At 37.1% G+C, this 17,717-nt stretch overlaps 1 protein-coding gene across 1 annotated transcript in view; it reads left to right on the top strand.

Annotated features, from left to right (window-relative positions):
* Positions 1-17,116, top strand: part of LOC126335373 (phospholipid transfer protein C2CD2L) — a 568,714-nt gene extending 551,598 nt beyond the window's left edge. The window contains exon 17 of the mRNA XM_049998583.1: positions 14,684-17,116. Coding sequence (XP_049854540.1) covers positions 14,684-14,747 — 64 coding nt within the window. The 3' untranslated portion in view covers positions 14,748-17,116. The remainder of the gene's footprint in view (positions 1-14,683) is intronic.
* Positions 17,117-17,717: the final 601 nt, after the last annotated feature.

Raw genomic sequence — 17,717 nt, 5'->3', positions numbered from 1 at the left:
GCATGTATCCCGTGCCACCCAACGTGCTCTAGAAGGTGTAAGTCAACTACCCTGGCCAGCAAGATCTCCGGATCTGTCCCCCATTGAGCATGTTTGGGACTGGATGAAGCGTCGCCTCACGCGGTCTGCACGTCCAGCACGAACGCTGGTCCAACTGAGGCGCCAGGTGGAAATGGCATGGCAAGCCGTTCCACAGGACTACATCCAGCATCTCTACGATCGTCTCCATGGCAGAATAGCAGCCTGCATTGCTGCGAAAGGTGGATATACACTGTACTAGTGCCGACATTGTGCATGCTCTGTTGCCTGTGTCTATGTGCCTGTGGTTCTGTCAGTGTGATCATCTGATGTATCTGACCCCAGGAATGTGTCAATAAAGTTTCCCCTTCCTGGGACAATGAATTCACGGTGTTCTTATTTCAATTTCCAGGAGTGTATTTAACCTACCTACTTTGCTGTCATTTTGAGGTGTGAAATAAAATAGTCACCTGAGCTCAGCAACCAGTTGTAGTGTGTTTAGTAGTACTGAAAAGACCATTGAAAGTTGTTGTAAATGTGACAATTTAACTTACATTATCAGGCAAAGTATTTTTATACTTTTTAGTTTCTGCTAATCTGGATATCATGTCTACAATGCCTTCTGCTTCTACATGTCAAAGACTCTTCTTAGCATACTTGTCCTCTAATTAATTTATTTTTAGTATTTCAATTCTCTTTTATGACAATTTGTAACTTAAATTGGTTCGGTAGTTTGTAACTGTAAATTAGTTTATAATGCCACATTTTAAACAGAAGGATAATTTTGTTGTTTAAGTCAGACATGTTATCAACAATAAATTAGCAAGTGAAACTCTTTAATTTCTTTGCTGTACTTCTGAATGAGCTTATTTACATTCATTATTATAAAATCAAAGCTTATATATTTATGAATTGTCATTTATGATTAATATTTTGCAATGATTGTAATATTAATCATTCTTTTCTTTTACTGGTCCCTACTGCCTGTCTTGAGTGAATAGGTAAGAGAGATACCATATGTTGTGGCTTGCTGAAGTTTTAAAATTATGATTTTTTTTTCTTCAAATAGTAGTTTTCCAGTAAATAATGTTTGTCTTTTTTAAGCTATTAAAGTGTTAAGCATGTTGTGTTACAATTAATTTATTTTGTCTGCTGTCCAACACCCAACCAATTTTCTCCCTGTTCACATAACCTCGAGTGTACTGGTAATGCAATTAGATAACAATATAAAAGGTTATGTGGTATTTCGTAACCCAATGTAGTGTAGTGTAGTGTAATGTAGTGTGAAATATTGCAAGTTAATATGTCTCCCTATATGTATAACACAAATGATGAAAGGTATAAATACAGAATACATTTCGATAGGTAAAAGTGTAATTTTTTTCATATTTTCATACATGGAAAGAAATGTTGTTTTGTACCTTTCATCGGGAAATAGAGAATGAGCAAGAAAATACTATTAAGAGCAGCAAAAATTCCAATGTTGAGAAGAAAGTAAGTACCTACATATGTGTTCATTAGATACAATCTGTAAATAAATCCCAATAAATTGTGGAGATTGGATATTTCTGGTGAAGCCAGATACACTACACAAAAAAAGAAACTCCATCTCTTAACATCTAGTGATATCCAAAAACAGAAACTCGACCCCTCATGACACCTACAGGTCAATTCTGCATTGTATATGTGTGTACAGATACTTTTAACCAGATAATGTAAAAACAACAGTTTTTCAAAGTGGCGTTCCCTATATTCCATGAAAGGAGATGTAAGAAAAAGTTCTGTTGTACCCATGGGAACAACCCTTATATACAAACAGTGCTATAGGTAGCACGAACTTTTCAAAGATCCTCTTTAGTCTTTCCTAATGTTTCAATAAAAGACATTTCTGATAACCCCATGAAAAGAAAACAAGTGATGTCAGGTAAGGTGAATGAAATGGCCATAAAATAGGACCTTATCTCCCTTACTACACTTCAAAAACATATGATGCAGGTGTTCATTTGTAAGATGTGCAAAGTGAGTTGAGGTTTTGTCATGTTCAAACAATATGTGCACAAAGATCAAATGGCACATGTTCCACAATGTGGGGGGTTGCTTTCTCAAAAACACAACATACTAAGATGTAGTTGTACAAACTATACTCTGCAAGCTATCTTAAAATTGCAGAATGTAATTTTTCTATCACTGTCACCCTTGCTACCCCCCCCCCCTCCCCCCACCCCCCTCCTTTTCCCACTATAGTAGCAAATGATCTGGAGGAAAAGTGAAAAGTGATTGTTGGTGAGCCTCTTTGTGGACTCATATTTCTCTAATTTTATGTTCATGATCTTTTCGTAAGCTATACATAGAAGAAAGCAATATAATGGTTGACACTTCTTAGGAATGTACCCTCACAGAATCTGAACACACTGTGGTGCACAAAGCCCTTCTTGCAGTGTTTGTCATTGGAGTTGGCTGAGTGTCTCAGTGATGCTTTTTTACTTCTAAATGAACTTGTAGTGAAATGGGATGTGATTCTTCAGATCATCTCTCTTTTCTTTATCTAACATGGATCCCAATATTCAAGTACCAGTCCAAGTAAGGTTTATGTTAACTACCTCCTTTGTGGATGGACTATGTTTCCCTTGGATTCTTCCAATTAATCTCAGCTTGGTTTGTGCCTTACCTGCAACTAATTCTGTAGTCATTCTACTTTAAATCACTCTGTACACATAACTCCCAGATATTTAATGGATGTGATTACTTCCACTTCTTGTTATGCAGGCAGGTTATCATACAATGATGGGCCTTTCTGCTTAGCTATGCACAAAATATTACATTTGTTCATGTTCAGAGCCAGCTGCCAATCCATGCACCATGTGCCAATCCATGCACCATGTGTTGATCCTCTGCAGATCTACGTGTTTTCAGTATAATTTTCTAGTATTGCCACTTCTCTGTATGCAACAGCACCACCTGCGAAAAAGCTCGTGTAACTTAATGATGTTATCCACAATTTCATTTATTGTATTGTGAAAAATAATAGTCCCTATAACAGGCACTTGGGGTATACTGGAATACTTGTATGTCTGAAGATTTGTATCTGTTAAGAATGGAATGCTACATTATGTTTTCTAGCTACTCTTTCAGTCCAATCACACAGCTGATTTGGTTTTCCATGTGTTCATATTTTCTTAAGTGCTGATTTTTTTTTTTTTTTTAAAAAAGTGTGGAGTAAGCAGATACGATCCCAGTAACCAGTCATTGCTTGTGTGTGCCCAAATTTTCACTGTTTCAATTTGCTTGTCCATACATAAAAATCATATCTGCTAATTCCATAACCTGCTACAATGCTACTTGACTAGGACTGATTTAACTATACACTCCAATTTGGTGCAGTCACAGATCTTTACCAGGACTGCTTCGTTTCAAAGTAAATGTCATGCTGTCGGGAGTGCATTTGTCGACTTTGATTCACTATTTATGGTTAACCACAGCACAGTTGATAATAAGGGTATTTTTACAGAAGAATTGATACAGTTAACTGCTAATTCTGTATCAGCATTTCTTGAAACCAAAATGAATGCTAGTTATTTCAAAAATGATGTTACCCCTTAAAGTGGGTGTTTTAAAACCAATTATAACTATAAAAATGTGCTAAAGCATTCTGGATAGATATATATGTTAATGACAGTCAGTCTCTTCAACTTGATAGAGAGCAGATGGAAGCATGCTTATGATTCACTCTGCTTATTTTCTGATTACTTTTATATATACATAAATTTTCTGAAGTTTGCTGGTATACCACCAATGTCCTCATATCACTGTGCCATAAGAGATTCATAAAGACCAAATTATGACATCTTTAGACTCTCATTAATCACCACATCTGTTAGTTTCCACAATAAGTAGCACACACACAAGTGAACTATTGTCTTCCAGACTTTTCCAATTTGTTCCCTCCAGTTTAATTTAGGATAGTTTTTAATTATTCCCAGAATTTTCCCTGATTTGCCTTATGCAGTTCTGTGGTGTGTGTCAAGCAATGTTGTGTTGTCTGCATAATGTACTATGGAATTAGCTTCTACATCTACATTACAGTTCACAGTAAAGTGTTTGGTAGAGAGTTGACAGTACCACTTTCAGACAATTTATTCACCATCACATTCTTGAATACCACATGGGAAACAGAACACCTAAGTCTTTCAGTGGGAGTTCTGATTTTGTTATAGACTTTCCTTCCTATATAGGTGGGTGCCAACAAAATATTTTCACATTCAGAGGAAAAGTTGGTGATGGAAATTTCTTGAAAAACACCTTTGTTGTAGTGGTTGCCACCCCAACTAGCTTCTCACATCCATGACATTCTCTCCCCTATTTTGTGGTATATACAAAATAAGGTGTCTTTCTTTGAACTTTTTTGATGTCCTCCATCAATCCCATCTGGTAAGGCTCCCACATCACAAAGCTACAATCCAGAAGAGGACTAATGGTAGTCTCTATAGTAGATTTTCTAAGTGCTCTGCCAATAAAGAGCAATCTTTGGTCTGCCTTAACTCCCTTTTTCCGTATGATAGTTTCGTTTAGTACATAATTGTATCCCTAGATATTTAGTTGAATTGACAGTCTTTAAATTCGTGTCATTTATCGTGTTACAGAAATTTCACGGATTTCTTTTAGTATTCACATGGATAGCCTCACACTTTTTATTATTTACTCAATTGCCACTTTTTGCACCATACAAATATCTTTTCTAAATCATTTTGAATTTGGTTTTGAAACTTTGACGACTTTACTAGGCAGTAAACGGTAGCATCATCTGTAGAGACAATAAAAAGGGATGCTCAAAGTGTCTCTTAAATAGTTTTTATTTATATTAGGGACAGCAGAGGACTATAACATTTCCATATGGAATGCCAAATATTACTTCCATTTCACTCTAGGACTTTCTGGTAGTCACTGCAAACTATGACCTTTCTGACAGGAAATCACGAATCTAGTCACACAACTGCAATACCCCACACGCATATAATTCCATTAGAAGACACTTGTAAGGAACAGTGTCAAAAGCCTTCTGGAAATCTGGAATCAGAATTAATTTTTCACTCTATAGCAGATTGTACACTGATATGAAACTTCCTGGCATATTGAAACTGTGTGCCGAACTGATACTTGAACTTGGGACCTTCGCTTTTTGCGGGTAAGTGCTCTATCAATTGAGCTACCCATGCTATGACTCATGGCCTGTCCTCAATGGCTTACTTCCACCAGTACCTCATCTCTTACATTCTAAATTTTACTTAAGTTCTCCTGCAAAACATACAGGACTAACATTCCTAGAAGAAGGGCTTTTAGGGAGAAATGGCTTAGTCATAGCTTAGGGATGTTTCCAGAATGAATTTTTCAGTCAGAAGCAGAGTGTGTGCTGATATGAAACTTCCTGGCAGACTAAAACTGTGTGTCAGATTGAGACTCTTACTCAGGAACTTTGCCTTTCATGGGTAAGTGCTCAACAGGCTTTGACTAAGCCATTTCTCTGCAGTATGTTTTCTTCCAGAAATGCTAGTCTCATAGGTTTTGCAGGAGAACTTCCATGAAGTTTAGAAGATAGCAGTGAGGATGGGTCATGCGTCTAAAATGGAGCTGCCTGATCACAAAGAAATCAGCATGGCATGGTATGTGTATAATATGGACTGCTGATAATTAAAGTAATTGTAGACTTCACGAAAGTTGAAAGTGTATGCCAAAATTTTGGTGGCCACAATAACTAAGTGAACCACAAGAATTTGGTAAAAAAAGAGCCTCCACCAGCTGAGATGCAGTTATGTCAAGAAATTGATTGATCTGAAAAATATAGAACTTTTCATTAATTAGAAATGAAATGTTGTTACCAAAAATATTCATGAAATTTGCGTAACTTGTTGACTTTCATTCTTGCAGTGTTGCTTCACTGCAAATAATCCTGAGCTCTACTTCTTCGCTGCTGTACAAAACTCATCATGTAATGAACAAAATATATTTCAGGTACAGATTTTCCACAAAATTGCTTTATTGACATGAAAGATGTTTGGTAGTGGAAAAATATGTTAACAAAGTTCTACATGTTGTGCTATGGTAACAAACTGCCCTCCTTCTGTGCGCAAACCACTGGTATTTATATGATTTACAAAAGCCATTGATAATCAGACTTTACAAATTTTAAGATACAACAATTAAAAGTGTGTAACAAAATTAATTTACATACGTGGAAAAATAATGAAAATAATGCTTTACAATTTTGTGTTGATGCAGACATAATTTTGTAGAGAATTCCAAGTAATTTACAAGTTTCCAGAAAATCACAATACATATTGCATTTTAGTTAATTAGAGTCAAAAGAAAGAATGAAAAGTGCTCCTACCATCTGTATGAATTCCAAAAAATACCTTTATCAAAAAATAACTAGCCAATTTGCCAAAAATAAATTTGTAAGCTTCAAAATACAGTTTGTGCTCATTGGCATAGCACATTTAGATTAATTAATTAGTAATTATTGAAAACAAAATATTCCTAGCACGTTCAAAAGCTCATTACTGAGTGCAGAATACAGTAGCAAATTCAGATTTTAAGTAAGTTGCTTCAAACAGACTACTTACTGGTATAGGTACATTGTATAATTGTACATTAAACAATTAATTGTGGATGAAATAAATGTAGTCTCCCAGGAGGTGGCAAAGGGTGCCCGAGGGGCTGTTTTATTACAAGTCATGCATGGGTAGCCCAGTTGATAGAGCACTTGCCTGCAAAAGGCAAATGTCCCAAGTTTGATTCTCAGTCCCGCACACAGTTTTAATCTGTCAGTAAGTTTCAATGTGGAATTGATTTGAGGTACCCACTTCATTTTGTGTGAATAAAGAGCCAGTTGTATTTCACAAAAATAATATTTTCTGAATCTGTGATGACTACATGTCAACTGATCATTTTTTGAAATATTTCATAATGTTCTTACACAGTATATGTTCCAAAGCCCTCTGCACTGATTTCAGTGATATGGATCTATAATTCACTGGATTACATCTGTTTTCTTTCCCATGTATTAGAGTGATCTTTGTAAGTTTCCAGTCCTTGGGCACAGATCTTTCATAGAGTGAGTGCTTTTATACGATTACTAAATATGGAACCATTTTATCAGCATACTGTTTGGACCAGAAGCATTGCCTTTATTGAGTGACTTAAGTTGCTTCATTATACTGAGTGTATGTACTCCTAAATTATTCATGTTAGTTTGTGAAGGAATTTTGGAAAACCGTACTGAGTAACTCTGAATTAGTGGCCCTGTCATCAGTAGCATTACTTTTGCTATCGCAAGATGTAGATATTCACTACTTCTTGCTGCTGGTGTACTTTACAAACAACCAGAACCTCTTTAGATTTTCTGTCATATTTTGAGATAGAGTGGAAACTATCTCACAATGAAGTCCAGTCTAAATTTTACAAATGATAGAGATTTTGCACTCTTTTAAATCTGGCATGCTTTACTTGTTTGTTCTATAACATCACCCTAACCTGTTTTGTGTACCATCAGGGAACTTTTCTGTCACTTACTAATTTTTATAGTGTGAAAATCTGAATTCCCAAGAACACTATTTCTCTGAATTTAAACCAAATAATTGTATATATGGGATTGTAAATCATTAATTAAACTAAACTCTGCCCAGGCAGGCCATGAAAGCCCAATGGTACCAACCTGCTGCCAATAGGCATCACTGCATGCGGATATGGAGGGGCATGTGGTCAGCACACTGCTCTCCCACCCGTATGTCAGTTTACGAGTCAGGAGCCACTACTTCTGTCAAGTAGCTCCTCAGTTTGGCTCACAAGGGCTGAGTGCACCCTGTTTGCCAACAGCACTCAGCAGACTGGATAGACACCCATCCAAGTGCTAGCCCAGCCCAACAGCGATTAACTTCAGTGATCTGACAGGAACCTGTGGTAAGGCCGTTGGCAAACCATTAATTGCAGCAATGAAAAAAAAGTGAACCTAGAGTCAAATCCTACAGCAAATGGTCCAAATTTCCTTTATTCAGCGTCTATTGTAACTGAGATGAATTGTCTTCTGTTTTTAAATAGGACTTGATTGCAGATAGAGATAGGTTGATATTGTGGTCTTCAGTTTGAAGACTGGATTGGTGCAGTTCTCCACACCAGTCATCCTGTACCAGCCTCTTCATCTCTAACCACTATGAACTACATCCATTTTGTATTCAAGCCTTAATCTCCCTTTGCTATTTTTAACCACCTCTGCACACACAAGCATGCATGCAGGCGCGCAAGGACAATGACATGCGCGTGCGCACACACACACTGATGCCTCAGGTTGTGTCCTATCAACTACTTCCTTATTTTGGTCAAGGTATGCCATAAAGGTTTTTGCATTTTGACTCAGTACCACCATTCATTATTCAATCTACCCATATAATCTTCAGCATTCTTCTGTAGCATCGTGTTTCAAAAGCTTCCATTCTCTTCTTTTCCGAACCAGTTATCATCCACATCTTACTTCTCTTCAAGACTACACTCCAGACAAATACCTTCAGAAAAGGCGTCTCGAAACTTAAAAGTTACATTGTGTGTTCATAAATTCCTCTTTTTCAGAAATTCCTAAAAAGATCCTCATCTTCAGAGATGCTTTTCTTGCTGTTGCTAGTCTGCATTTTGTGTCCTCTATTTTGATCACTAGCAGTTCTTTTGCTGCCAAATTACCAAAAGTCAACTACTACTTTTAGTGTCTCATTTTTAATCTAATTCCTTCAACACTGCATAATTTAATTTTACTATATTCCATATTTGTTGATATTCATTCTCATTTTCAAGATGCTATCTGTTCTGTTCAAGCAGTCTTCCAAGTCCTTTGCTGGGTCTGAACTTAAATTCCGTTTCCATATTTCTCCTTAGTTTCCTTTACTGCTTGTTCACTGTACAGACTGAATAACACGGGGGATAGGCTGCAATGCTATCTCACTCCCTTGTCAATACAGCTTCTCTTTCATGTCCTTCAATTCTTACATACTTTCTATGTAAGTTGTAAATAATTTTTCACTCCCTATATTTTATCCCTGCTACCTTTAAAATTCAAAGAATACAGTCAAGCCAACATAGTCATAAGCTTTCACTAAATTTACAAAAGGCTGTGAACACAGAATTCTCTTTCTTCAACCTATCTTCTAAGATAAGACATAGGGTCAGTGTTTTCTCGCATGTTCCTACATTACTCTGGAACCCAAACTGGGAAGAAATTTAAAAAGGGGGGGGGGGGGGGGCGGTGGATGGTCGGAAGTGAAAAAGGAGGAGAGTGGGGGAGGAGAGGAAAAGGAGGAGAGCAGAAAAGGAGAGAAGTGGAAAATGAGGGAAGCAGGGAAGAGTAAAGGATGAACAGGTATGTTGGCAGAGGATGGCACACAAAGACAATGAGGGAATGTGAGAGGGGAGGAGGTGACAGGACAAGAGGGCAGACACTGTTGGAGGTAGGGTGTGGGATGTTTAGGATACAGCAGGTTGAGGCCAGGATAATTTTGGGGGCGGAGAATGTATTGTAAGGATAATTCCAACCTGTGCAATTCTGAAAAGAATCCAGATGGCCTAGGTTTTGAAGCAGCCATTGAAATCGAGCATTTTTCACAGCTTGTTGTGCCACAGGACTGTCTACTTTGCTTTCTGCCACTATTTGGTGGTGACCGTTCATCCTGGTGGACAGCTGGTTAGTAGTCATACTAATATAAATATCTGTGTAATGGTTGCAGAAACCTGGTACACAACATGGCTACTTTCACAGGCACAGCCATTCATGGGATAAGATAAGCCTGTGCTGGGTGGTTGGATTGGATAGGTCTTGCATCTAACTCTTCCACAGGGATATCATTCCTGTGGCAAGGGGTTGAGATTGGAAGTGGCATCAGAATTGACTAGGATGCTGTGAGGATTGTGTGGGCAACAGAACACCACTTTAGCAGGTGTGCGAAAAATCTTGGGTACAGGATGTCCCTCATTTCAGGGCATGTTGAGAGATAATCAGAACCTCAACAAAGGATGTGGTTCAGCTGTTCCAGTCCGGGGCGATATTGGGTGACAAAGGGAGCACTCTTTTGTAGCCGGCTCTTATGAGTGGTGGGAGGATTGGGGTTGTGTGGGGAAATGGCACAGGAAATCTGTTTGCTGACTAGTTCTGAGGGGTATTACCTGTCTGTGAAGGCCTTGGTGAGACCTACAGTATACTGGTAAAGGGACTTTCTGTTGACAGGTAGTGAGGCTGTATGGGAGGGACTTTTTGACGCGGAAAGGATGGCAGCCACAAAATGTTGGTACTGTTGGTGGATTTAATGTGAAGAGAGGTGTGAATGGAGCCATGAGAGAGAAGGAGATCAACATCTAGGAAGGTGCCACATTGGGTGAGGGGCATCCAGGGGTGTTGGGTTTGTGAATTTCAGGAAGCACATAGAAGGCGGTAGCACAGCATGCTATGAGGATGAGTAGGGAAATGGATTCAGGAGAGGGGTTCTGGGAAGGGCCTAGGGCCTTAAGCAGGGACTGGAGGTTATGTGGGACTTTTGGATGGAACAGTACTCTTCAGACAGTACTCTTCTCTCCCCATACCCATACCCTGCTATCCCTTCCCCTTTCCTGCCCCATTCCAGATTTTCTGTTCACATGACTCTCATATTCCAGTCAGAGCTGCTGGTGATGCCAGCCAAGTGCACTTGAGGTGTGCTTGCTTGTGTGAACATGTTAATGTTTTATTTGCTGAGGAAGGCTTTGGGCTATAGCTGCATGTGTCTTTTTGTTGTGCCTGTCTGCAACTCAACAGGTCATCTTTACAGCAAGAAGCTATCTATCCTATTAAGGAAGTTTCCATTGTTTGAAGAACTACATTTCAATGCTTCCCAACATTTCAATACTTTCTTTAAAATGTGCCTCTAATTAATTTTGATTCAAAGGCTCTTCATAAATATGCCAGCACACTCATAACACACAAGTGTTAACTCTTTTCTTTCTAAACAGGTTTGTCAACCTGTCTCAAAGCTTGACATACCATCCATTAGATATCTGAAAACCCATGCCTTTGTAATGTAATCATGTCTTGGTTGGCATATCAAGACAGGATTATCTACCTAGTTCTTTAATCATGCCCTACAAAGCAGTTGCTCTGATTAGGGTCCTAGGTCAATTACTGAAAACTTTCCATATTCCCACATTTTTCATAAATCTTAACTGTAAACAATTCCTTCTCCACTATCATTTACAGACTTGTTTCTCTAGATGTGTGACTTATTATCGCATTTGCTTCATTTGAATGTTGTGTATCTTTTCCACTGCCTTCATTTTATTTCATTTCTTACGGTAACCAGAAAAGGAAACTACCCTAGACATGTTCTCTCTACTGTTGTCTGCATCTTTTATTACATTTTGTATCTTCTTTATGGAGAAAGCAAGATGATCACATATAATAGAAATCAGATAACAAGCTTTCATATAATTGTCCCTCATGGAAAAGAAGGCAAAAATACCAACAGAGAAGGAGTACAAATGGAGTTGTATTTGGAACATTGCTATGTAAAATGTTTTCACCTGCCTTGAACTAAGTGAGGTGGGCACTGTACTAACATTCAAGAGGAAAGGGCTCAAATCCCCATCCAGATGTAGGTTTTCAATAGTTTCAATAAGCTGTTTAAGGCAAAATGCCAGAATGCTTCCTTTAATCTACGTCCACCCATACTCTGTAAACCACTGTGAAGTGCATGGCAGAGGTAAGGAAAGGGCTAATTACCTTTCCTCCTATTGCTTCATCTGATCTTGTGCTGCATCTGCAATGGGATTATTGATTGTTCCTTAACTTGCCTTGAAGTTTCATTTGAGCAGCAGACACTTGTGAAATCAACTTTTTCACGTTGTAACTTTATTGTTCTTCACACACAAACACAGTCTCTCTCTCTCTCTCTCTCTCTCTCTCTCTCTCTCTTTCTGCAAGCTAGTGTTCGATACTCTCTCCTTTTCATATGAACCACACTTTCCAAAAATTCTTCCAGTAAATCAGAGTCAACAATTTGCCTTCTCTACTATAATCCTTAAATGCTTGTTCCATTTTATATTGCTTTGCAATGTTTCACCTAGATATTTAATTAGTGTAACTGTGTCAAGCAACACATTACCAATACGGTATTAGAGTATTAAAGGATTGTTTTTCCTACTCGTCTGCATTAACTTACTTAGATCTAGCTGCCATTCATCACATCAACTAGAAAGTGTGTCTAAGTAATCTTGTATCCTCCTGAGTCATTCAACAACAATGTCTTCCCGTACATCACAAAATCATAATCAAACAGCTGCAGATTGCCACTTATCCTGTCCATCAGATAATTTTGTGCCCAGGGGCACTCCTGATGAAAACCTTTCTCCATGACGAACACTCACCAACGAGGATGGTGTACTGGATCCTGTTACTTAAGAAGTCAACAAGCCACTCACATATCAGGGAACCTAATCATTATACTCATAGCTTCGTTAACAGTAGTCAGTGGGCCACTGTGTCAAATACTTTTTGGAAATCTGGGGATATGGAATCTGCCTGTTGCCCTTTATTCATGGTTGCAGGATGTCATGTTAGAAAAGGGAAAGCTGATTTTCACATGAATGATGCTTTTTAAAACTGTGTTTGTTTGTGGACAGAAGCTCCTCCCTACAGAAAGTTATTACATTCCAAACAAAAATATGTTCAAGAACTGTGCGTCAAACCAAGTTAAGAATAATGGCCGGTAATTTTGTGGGTCCATCCTTTTATCGTTTTTATATAGAGGAGTCATCTACACTTTGTTCCAATCGCTTGGAACTTTGAGATGAGTGAGAGATTCATGATAAATATGAGCTAAGTAAAGGGCCAGTACCATGTAAGACTTTCTGTAAAACTTATTTGAGACTCCATCCAGACCTGGTGACTTACTTGTTTTCAACTCTTTCAGTGGCAGAATAAAATTTAGCACATGAGTGCAGTACACATCATATATCAGGGTATAAGAAAGAGAATTGGGCATACACAGTTGAATACCCAAGCTCATACATCTGACAGAGGACCGTTCTGATATTGACAAAGACAGCATAAACAAAGTTATGGACAACATTTTGGATTAACTGTTTTCTTTTCAAGAATTCATTTTAGTTCATATAATTTCACTGCATGTGCAATATGAACTGTGACACTGTATCCTTTTTCATGCATCAGTCAATTTTTGTTCTGTTCCCCCTTGTACTCATAATACAATATAGATAAAGGCAAATTATACACCATGAGTTGTAAAAATCTAGCCAGTTCAATGTCACAGTTCATGAATCAGTTGATTCTGTACTTGAAAGAAATGTTCATGGAAGCCATGTACCTTTAACTATCTTACCAATTCTTGCAGTATTGTGTAGTGTTTAACATCTCTCATTCTTTTCTTAATGTAGAATTGCTGCATGGTTTTCATTTATGTGTAGTAGTTTTAAATCTTCCATTCTGAACTGAACGATTAAAGTTGTCTGCTTTATGAACTACCAAATTAACAAGAATAGTCTTTACAGATATTATAATACAGTGTTAGAAGAAATTGCAATACCAAATGTAATGTAGAGTAATGAAATTTCTGGAATACCATGTTAACAGAATCTTCCATTGGTTCTTGGTAGAACAACACTATGATAAATGAAAAGCACTAGTTTGCTTTTGTTCTGTGTGATCGAGCAGGCCAAGGCAACATGCTGATACTCTCTAAAGGGTGTTGGGATATAACAGCGATATGTGGCTGAGTGTTATCCTATTGGAAACTGCTGCTTTTCATTTATTATTTCTGCAATACAGTTGTCTAGGTAACATATTTAAAGAATAACATTCCAAGATCGTAAGTCAGTGTAAGTGTGAGATAAGCCATTGCAAATGTGAAATGCTCGTACATTAATAACCAATGTAACCACCAGATTGCTGAATTGTGAGCTTGCAGACATACATGCATTGTGTTGTTCAGGTACCGCATGTAAGTTTATGGGATTGAGTTCCATGCCTGTTGCACTTGGTCAGTCAATACACGTACAGTTAATGGTAATTGTGGATAACACTGGAGCTGTCATTTGATGGTGTCCATATGTGCTCAATTGGAGACAGATATGGTGATCGAGCAGGCCAAGGCAACATGCTGATAGTCTGTAAAGGGTGTTGGGATACAACAGTGATATGTGGATGAATGTTATCCTGTTGGAAAATGCCCCATGGAGTGCTGTTTATGAATGGCAGCACAGGTTGAATCACCAGATTGGCATACAAATTTGCAGTCAGGGTGTGGGGAATAACCACAGAGTGCTCTGTCTGTCTTACAAAATCACACCCCAGATCATAACTCGTCATGTAGGTACAGTTTGTCCTGAAATCAACATAATTTAGATACCAGTTCTCAAATTAGTAACAGGTTTTCAGCAGACCATGCGAGAGGCGTCTCAACAGTAAATATTCAGCTGACATTTTATTAGTTTTTTTCAACACTTTCATTTCTATATGTCTACCAACTCAATACTCCTGTACTTTGTTTGCTTATCATTAATGAATTAATGTCGGTTGATATGAATAGACAAATCATTGGAACAATTTAATGTCGACCTTTGATCGTAATACTAAATTTCATTGCAGTGCATACCTTTCGAGCCCCTACATGGATAGGCGGGTCTTCCAACTGAAGAATGGCTGGAGCTGAAGATAGAGGAACCTACGCTGCCGTCATTGTGTCATGTGCTGGAGTATTATAAACAACCAGTACATCTTGATAAATGACTCACTTTTGCACAGCATTCGTTTATTAAGAGAAGAACAGTATCGTCTTATAATTATTTTTCCAGCATCTGATAGTGACAAGTACATGGTGCTATTCATAGCTGCATAAAGACTCTATTTTGTTATGTGAATAATAACATGAAAATGTGCTGGCTTGAATGAAATATTGCTTGTACTGCCTGGCATGCTATTTTGCCCTTAAATATTCACTGAAAGGACTTGATAACAGTTTTACTGTATTTTAATAAATTGTACACAAAAATGAGAAGAAAATATTGTATTACTTCAGAAAATTAATGCTTGAGAAGACAGGGAGTAGGTTATATAACATTGCTTTTGTACACACAAACTTCTATAATGTAACACAACTAAAGTAATTAAGATATTCAAATACTCTTTGTACCTTTTTTGTTTTGATACTTCAAGTTTATTTGACATAGAAAGCAGAATTTTTGTTAAAGTGTACCTTTCTATAGTTTTGGTCATTAACACATTTAGCAAGAAACTGCAGGCAACTGAGAGGTATCCAAAATGTGGGGTTCCTACTCTTATGAACAATGTAATTATTTTAAACCAGTTTTGGGAGTGCTTTTCAAATGTTGTTGTAAACACTTATTTTTATGTACTTACTAACATCTATTCGAAATGCAGTATTTGAAACTGCAAACTGCTGAACTGATGTGTTTGTTCACCACCACCCCACCACCATCTTCATTTTATACATAAATGAGAATGTAACAATTTGTTCACTCTTTGTTTGTGTTTGTACTCATTTGCATCCTCAGCATCACATTAAGTAATTTAAATGTTTTATTCATCTTCACACAGATTTTTAATTTTATTTCATTGTAGCAATGCAGCATTGTAAATATTACTTATTTAAATTTAATTGACGAGGAACTCCATTAAATTCAAATTCTTTAAACAGCAAAGATAACTGCAGCATATATTGCCCACTCAGAGACATGAAATAAATGTTTGTTGCTTTTAAATGCACAATTTATTTTACCTGCATGTATAAATTGGAACTGTAAACAGTAAGGTATTAAATAATATATATGCAGTTATCTGTGAATATCTTGTTTGTAGTGTGGTTCATTTTTCTCAAACAGTGACCACTAAGCCTTTTAAATGATATGCAGGCATTTAGGCTTCTTCTGACTCTCGCTGTCCATTTTGAGATAAGTTTTCTTCTTCATTCCAGTGAAACTGAAATGTCCTGTAGTTTCTATTTGTGTTCACATTCCTAAAATAAAACTCTGTTTAAGATCTGTTATACTTAAATCACTACCATTAAACATTTCTCTCTTAAAGAACAAATGCATCTCTGAAAAATGTGTTTGAGGTACTACATTCATTTTTAATTACACCAAGTTATTTGTAAAACTAAGAAGCTATTATAATTTAATTGTATAGATAAAAAATTTACTCACCAAGCAGCAGTAGAAAACACACATAAAAATTTGTTGTAATAAGGCAAGCTCTCGGAGCCACTGGCTCCTCCTTCAGGCAGTGGAGTTTGAAGGGGAAGGACGAAGGGTGAAAGAAAAAGACTGGTTGAGTCCTTCCTTCTCATCATGTGCACTAAATTTCGTCTGATCTGCAGTCCTGGGTGACTTCCTGAACTATACCTCTTTTTTCAAGTCATCTCCAGTCCTTCTCCTTCTCACTCTTCCTTCCACTTCAACCCACTGCCTGAAGAAGGAGCCCCTGGCTCCAAAAGCTTGCCTTATAACTGTCTTTTATGTGTGTGCTATGCTGCCACTTGATGAGTAGATTTTTTTATTTATCCAATTAAATTATTATGTCAAAATTGATTGTTTTCATTGTTATAAAAAACCATTATGTACTTCTGTTTGCTTCACTTTGCTGGAAATGACTTAATGTGATAACCATAAAGCAATTATTTCAAACTGTATTTTGGAAGTTTTTCAATTCTAATGGACATAGACTACATACACTGATTATTGGAACGTTTACCAGTGCTTGCCTCTTTGGTGTTGGCAGTAATATATTTATATGATTTGTAAGGGACCATGGTACCGTAAATAAGGTATTTGCTGAAACCATGGACTTTCCTGCCACTGACCAGTTAAAATGCTTATGGTGGCTTTGAAATTTTAATTTTCCTGTATTTGTGAAATAGTATGTATCATAAATTGTTATAAATGCAAGTGTTGCTTTATGTATGATTCTATTGAGTTTCCATCAGTTATTTTGATGGAAATATATTTTAATGTGTACAGATTTATTAATGCAATACAATTTTAATATTAAACTGTTTGCTAAAAACTTATGTTTTTCATTTCTTGTATTAAAATACATTCAGTTTATTATTTCCTTCCTTTTTTGGTTTTATCTCCATCAGAGCAGGGAGCATTTGGGATCCTACATTCCAGGAAAGTAAAAAAAATATATAATTTCGTTTAATGTAACCCATTTTTAATTATTTTTGTGCTGTGATATCCTAGTTCTCAGTTAGTTTAGTGCTTTCTGTGATCCAAATGGGAACTAGGTTTGTGTGTCTCCATAACTTTCTGAGGACCTCTAGATGTTCAACCTCTCCACAGTTCCATACACATGGTTTCAGGTCCAATCAAAGGTGGAATTGCCAAAACTTCCCTTTAGTTGCAGTAACAGGATCTCCTGCATAAAGAATTCTAGTTTCAGAATACAATAGCTGATTGTTAGTTTAATTATGTACTAGGATAGCTAGTATGCTGCTCTGGCAGAGAGGGCTTTTCTGTACGGTACATTACCTTGAATTGCTCTATAAAGCTGCAAACTTCATTGTAAGCAGATTCAGTTAATAATTACTTATAATCACATACATTGTCATTATCAGTGTCCAACAAGACTTATACAAACCACTACTACCTGCTTTAAAAAAAGA

Source organism: Schistocerca gregaria, chromosome 2 (genome assembly GCF_023897955.1).
Source record: "Schistocerca gregaria isolate iqSchGreg1 chromosome 2, iqSchGreg1.2, whole genome shotgun sequence".
Taxonomy (NCBI): Eukaryota; Metazoa; Arthropoda; class Insecta; order Orthoptera; family Acrididae; genus Schistocerca; species Schistocerca gregaria.
Note: the sequence above shows the minus strand (reverse complement) of the source record. Positions and strands in the feature narration are given on the sequence as shown.